Genomic DNA, 5735 nt, shown 5'->3' on the forward strand with positions numbered 1-5735 from the left:
GAGTCTATTAAATGACCAAGATGAAGTATGTGATATGGACTCAGCTATTCCAGGAGGCAGCTGTTTGCTCCCCTTTATTAATGTAGGCAGAAAAACCAAGTCGTGGTGGTAAGAGATTACCTATACTCATACAGTGAGGTGGAACAATGCTTTAACAGTGTTTTTCAAGCCAGGGACTCCTCCCTAAGGTGACTAAGCCTTCCCACTCATTGTCCAGACCTGCCCAGACCTGAGGTGGTTGCCCAGGGAGCTAAAGCTTCTCCCCAAACAAACTTGACCTGGTAAACGTGGTCGTTTCCTCTCTGCCTTTGGCTATTTCATCCTCCTCTCCCTTTCCCTCTGCCCCTGTCCTGTTTTCTCCAGGTCTTGGCTGGTGTCAGGAAAGGGGTCTCCTCTCATGGCCTCCCACTCCAGGGAGCCAAGGCTCCTGCCCTGTGGGTCCTGTGACATGGTTTTCCGCTCCTGGGCCCTGCTGGCCACCCACACTCAGCGCTTCTGCATTGGCCGTCAGACCCGGGAGGTGGCAGTTGGAGCACAGCCCCCAGTAGCCACTGAACCACGGGTACCCGGGGTAAGGGCCTCCATGGCCATGAGTGGGTATTGAAGTGACTAACTCAGCATTCCTCACCCCACACCCCGTCCGCAGGTTGTGCCACAAGAACACCACGGCCTCCGGGATCAGGAGGCCAGCAAATCAGCTCTGAAGAGGCTAACGGAGGAGGTACACCTGGCTTTCCCCACGGGCACAAAACGGCATTCCCCCCCAAACTTAGAGATCACAAGTGGGTCAGATTACTCCCAACAGAGGCTGCGGGTAACTGTTACCTCCAGGTGCAGCGGCTGCGGCTCTATCTGCAGGAAATGAGACCCTGGGTAACAGAAATCCCCAGGGGGCCACAGGGGCCCCGGAGGCGTTCAGAGGCGACGGCTCAGAGGGCCCACTCCAAGGCTGCTGGCAGCCTGGGCGAGCGGCTGCTGGCGCTGCACTGGACTCACGCAAGGCGCGTGGCAGAGACCGCGGCACAGAGCTGGGCCCTAGAGCAACGCGGCGAGGGTGAGGGGACAGAGCGGGACTAGGGCCCACCTTTCCCCCTTGCCTTGAGGTCGCCCCACGGCCGTCTGACTTGAGCTCTTACCCCCTCAGAACTGAGCCGGCGCCTCCAAGGTTTGGCCCGGACCGGGAACGGGAAATCACTCATATTCAGCCTGGAGCGAGAGCTTCGAGAACTCCGGGCAGAGACAGGGCGAACGCGGGGGGCTCTGGAGAAGTTAGGGGCGCACGTTCAGCAGCTCCAGGCCAACCCGGTGTAAGAAAGACGCGTGGGGATCCCGGGAGAGCTGCGCCTGCGCGGGGCGGGGCTTGAGCGGGGAGAGGGGCTTGGCCTGGAGGCCGCGCGGGAGCCGTCGGGAGGGGCCGGGGCTACCGGAGACCCTCGTCTTGATCTCTGAAGCGGTCCCGGCGCCGCCGGTCCCGACTCTAGCACCCGGCTGAACACCGTGAGAGAAGCAGAACTCTGTGGTCCGGTGCTACAGGCCACCCCAGGGACTCTGCCTGCGGAGATCGGGTGAGGTCCGGGCCCGGGGATGAGCTCGGGACGAAGCGCTGATCGATTCTGGTAAAACGCTGCTGCCTTCTTGTCCCCTACTCCCTAGGGCCCTGCGTGAGGCCTACATTCGAGGCGGAGGCCGGGACCCTGGCGTTCTGGGCTGGATGTGGCAGCTGCAAGCGGAGGCATCAGCTCTGGAGCTTCGGCGGTCGCGGACCCGCAGGGGTGAACAGGAGTGGGCCAGCCAGGAGACCTCTCTGGAAAGAGGGAAGGGCGGGGAGGGAGGACGCCTTTGGCTTGAGACCCACTGAAGTGAAACTCCGAGGTAGAACACTTGTCTCTGCGGTGGTGGCTAGAATGTTAGCTGACAATCAGCCGTGTTCAGAGAGTACCAAGGCTGGAGAGCTGCTCAGAGCAGCTGGTCACCAGAGATCAGAGGTGACGAGTCACATTTGTTCAACCTCAGGAGGACGAACAGGTGCTGCATTCAAGGAGCTTCTAGCAGTGGAGGCTGAAAACCGGCGCCTGGAGGCAGAAATCCTGGCTTTGCAGATGCAGAGGGGCGCAGGCCAGATGCCCTGGGGTCAGTGAGCACCCAGTTCCACCCTGCCCAGCCCTCCCCAGCAGGCCAGGCTCAGAGAAAGGGGTTAGAGGGACCATGCACGGGGAATGCGACCCGTGTCTGCGCCCCATCAGTCCCGTGTCCACGCACATCTCCAGGTGTCTGCATGGGTTTGGCTCTTGGGGATGAGGTATCTCACTTCCTGCGTCCTGCTCAAGGGCCCCTTCTCTTCCCTGTACCTAGGGCGCGGGGAGCCGAGACTTGGGGCCAATCCGAGCCCACGCCTGAGGAGGGAAGATCCCCCAAGCCTCCCGCCTCCCGTGGCTCCCCCGCTGCCACCCTCCACCGGAGTCCTGTTCTTGGGTGGCGCTGAGAAGGCTGTGAGGACCGGGGGTTGGGATGGGGGCAGTTCTGCTCTGTGCAGCTGGGGGAGCCCAGGGAGCATAGTGGCCGCCTGGGAGACTTTCTGGAATTAACTCTTCCTGCGCAGTCGCAGCTTCCTGGAGCCATGACCAGGAACCTGGCCAGGGACCCGCACTACCTCCTGCCTGCAACTGACATTCTGGGCCCTGCACCCTACAACCCTGGGTGAGGCCTGCTCCCTCCTTCAACATCCTCTGACTTAGTCACTGCTGCTAGTTAAGGGGACCCACTCAGGCCAGCTAGGATCAGGGAAGTGCCTGGGTGGTGGGAAGATGAAGGACTGGAGTGTGTACGTGTTTGAGACCTGTGTTTCCTAGGGCTGGCTTTGTCATTTTCTATGACTTCCTGCGGGGCCTTGAGGCTTCTTGGGTTTGGGTGCAACTGATGACTGGTTTGGCCAGAGATGGACAGGAATCAGGAGGGACCACAGCGCTACCCCCAGCCCTTTGCCTGCCCCCACCTCCAGCTCCTGGGCCCACCGGCAACTGTGCCATCCTTGCCAGCAAGCAGCTTGTACCCAGGTCAGTACATGGGGATTATTTCCTTGGTGCTTTTTGCCTCAGCTGAGGCTTGTCCCTCACTCTGCTATATTTCCTCATCTGTATACAAGGACTCTGACGCTGAGGGCCAAGTCCTAGGAAGGGAGCATAACCACTTCTGGCTCCTGACACATTTTTGGTTTTGCTCTAGGCTACTACCCTCACCATCACTAGCCTTGGTCTGTGAGCTCCGGGCCTGGCAGGGGCTAGCATGGGCTAAGGCACCACAGCCAAAGGCCTGGGCCTCACTAGTGCTATTTGACCAGAATCAGAGATTGCTAAGTGGTCGTTGGCGTCTCCCACTTCGGGCCCTCCCCCTGGACCCCAGCCTTAGCCCTGGGCAGCTGAACAGGATTCCCCAGGTGAGTGTGGAGGATGGGGGCTGGGTCTGCTCCTTCACGTTACAGATACAAGACCATTTCACCTTTCCCAGGTTAATCAGGCTGAGCTCTTTGTGCGACTGGTGAATGCAAGAGATGCAGATGTCCAGACCCTGGCAGAGATCAATCCAGCAAATGCCCAGGAGTACCAGTACCCACCTCTGGTGAGGGCCCAACTGGAGCGGGGACACCACAGGTGTGGTTGATGTGGTTAATAACCAGCCTTTGTTGACCACTATGCACTTACCAAGCCATTACTAAGTGTTTTCTGTGAATGAACTCATGAGACTCACATATCCTATTAGGTCCGTACTACTGTGTCAACAGGTAAGGAAATGAGAGCACAATGAGGTTAACTTGGTTCACAGTAAGCAGTTCACAGTGAAGTGGTGTGACACCAGATGCTGTGCTGTTAACCTCCATAAAACGACTGCTGCAGATCTACCCTCTCCTTGTTCCACAGGTACCCAACTCATCTTCACCAGAAGCCAGCCCCCTCGCCCCAAAAACTGCCTTTGTTGACCCCCCTCCTCCCGAAGATGCCTGAACCAGCAGACTCAGGCACAAAGAGGGTCCTCTCCCCACAGCTTGGACCCACCCCCACTGGCTCTGAGTCCAAAAGAATGGGGATATGAGTAGCTTTAATGTGCACAAGACTGGGGCCTACACTGAGGCCTCTTCTGCGATCTGCAACTTTACTAACTCCATGTTCTGACAAGAGTACGGAAACATACAGATGTGAGCACATAACATGAGCTCCAATCCCAGCTCTAACTTCCACAAGCACTTGGCCTTTCTTTACCTATTATCCTTTTGTTTAAAAAAAAAAAAAGTGAGGATTAAACATGTCAGGTTTATAACATTGTCTAGCATATAAATTCTTTGAAAGGTGACTTGGAGACAGTCTTTCATTCAGCTAAAGGAACTCTATGAGCTCCTTCCCATGTGGTGTTTGTTTTTTTTGCTAAAGCCAGTCTTACTGCCCACTTATTTATCCCAGCTTCTTCACATCCTCCAGGAAGCCTTCCAGATTCTCAAGGTCACCGTAAAACAGGGAGCTCCTGTAGCCTATCTACTTACAAACAACCCGGTCATGTTCCCAAGTTGGCAGGGGGCTCATCAGAGGTGAAATCCAGCTGAAATTACATTGGGCCTGGCTTCAGACCCCAGTGTCGGCAGAATCAAAGACTTGATAATTAAGAGCTAGCTGCCTTTGCCTCCAACACTGGATGTTCAAACTCCAGGTTCTAACCTGCTATCTGTCCAGTGCAGCAAAGTAGCCCTGTGAGTGTTGAAATTATCAAATCCCGTTAGGTAGTAGAGGGTAGGCACTGTTTGAAGTTCAGATCCTGCCTGATATAAAGCAGTTTATTAAAGGTCAGCTCAGAGGCAGCCAAGTCACAGATCTGACACTGGCTCTGCACCCTGGACATGAGCAAGGGCCCAATGGGATGACATTAGTACCAGTGGCCTAGGCACCAGCACCCCTGGACTGGGCAGCCAGAATTGCTGAGCCAGTTTCCACCTTTCAACCGGACATCCCACTGAAATGCTCCAGGCAGCCCAGGATCCCACTCTTTAAACACAAGTCCAGAGGCATTTTAGCATCTTTATTTAAGAATTCAAAACTGTGGACAGGTAACAATTCCAACTGTTGCTATTTTCTGTACAGGAAGGTTCCAATATAACAATGTAACTCAACCAGCCAGTTCTCCCCAGATTCTTCCAACCACATCCAAAGTGTCCAGTCAGTCCCTCAGCCACTTGCAAGCTCAATTTTATACAGTTAGCACAACAGTTTTGCTCAAGGATCACTCCCCCTGCCCGCTCCCTTGCCCCAAATTTTCTTCAGTTTTTTCCAGGACAGGATTATGGCCCTAATTGGAGACCAGGTGGATACCAAGGTGCCACCCAAGGCCTGGCATAGCTGTTATTAGCTCACAAAGTCCATCGAACAGTATCAGCACCAAAGAACAAGATCTTCACTAAGTCTTGTTTTATAGCCCCTGTCCAGGGAGAGCACCACTCAATTTGCAAGACAGCCCAGGTTCAGAGTATTTATGATGGAGAAGATATAGCACCATTGGAAAATAAGGGCCTGCAGCCATGCTTGATTTCATCACCTCCACACTAGACAGGAATCTGGATTAGAACTACAACAGAGATCAATACAGAGGAGGAAAGAAACACAAAAACCTTTGGCCACTATATAAAACCCAGAGTGCTCCAAGGGGCACAGATTAAGCCAATATTTAAGGGGAAAAAAATCATCGAAGCCTCAACC

At 55.0% G+C, this 5735-nt stretch overlaps 1 protein-coding gene across 1 annotated transcript; it reads left to right on the forward strand.

The window, feature by feature from the left end:
• The first annotated feature begins 397 nt into the window (after nucleotides 1-397).
• Nucleotides 398-4283, forward strand: CCDC17 (coiled-coil domain containing 17). Its single transcript, XM_052637566.1, has 13 exons — nucleotides 398-571; nucleotides 647-721; nucleotides 832-1054; nucleotides 1145-1307; nucleotides 1452-1565; nucleotides 1654-1772; nucleotides 2014-2130; nucleotides 2353-2489; nucleotides 2600-2697; nucleotides 2850-3053; nucleotides 3223-3433; nucleotides 3505-3615; nucleotides 3915-4283. The coding sequence occupies exons 1-13, from the start codon at nucleotides 398-400 to the stop codon at nucleotides 3996-3998; spliced, it is 1830 nt and encodes a 609-aa protein (XP_052493526.1). The 3' UTR covers nucleotides 3999-4283.
• Nucleotides 4284-5735: the final 1452 nt, after the last annotated feature.

This window comes from Budorcas taxicolor, chromosome 3 (genome assembly GCF_023091745.1).
Source record: "Budorcas taxicolor isolate Tak-1 chromosome 3, Takin1.1, whole genome shotgun sequence".
NCBI classification, from domain to species: domain Eukaryota; kingdom Metazoa; phylum Chordata; class Mammalia; order Artiodactyla; family Bovidae; genus Budorcas; species Budorcas taxicolor.

What these genes read in the sequence shown, in the direction of transcription:
- CCDC17 (XM_052637566.1), top strand. Translation starts at nt 398, where the DNA reads ATGGCCTCCCACTCCAGGGAGCCAAGGCTCCTGCCCTGTGGGTCCTGT. An exon ending in CAGCTCCAGGCCAACCCGGT is followed by an intron (nt 1,308 to 1,451) that starts GTAAGAAAGACG and finishes TGATCTCTGAAG; the next exon opens with CGGTCCCGGCGCCGCCGGTC. An exon ending in CCTGCACCCTACAACCCTGG is followed by an intron (nt 2,698 to 2,849) that starts GTGAGGCCTGCT and finishes TGTGTTTCCTAG; the next exon opens with GGCTGGCTTTGTCATTTTCT.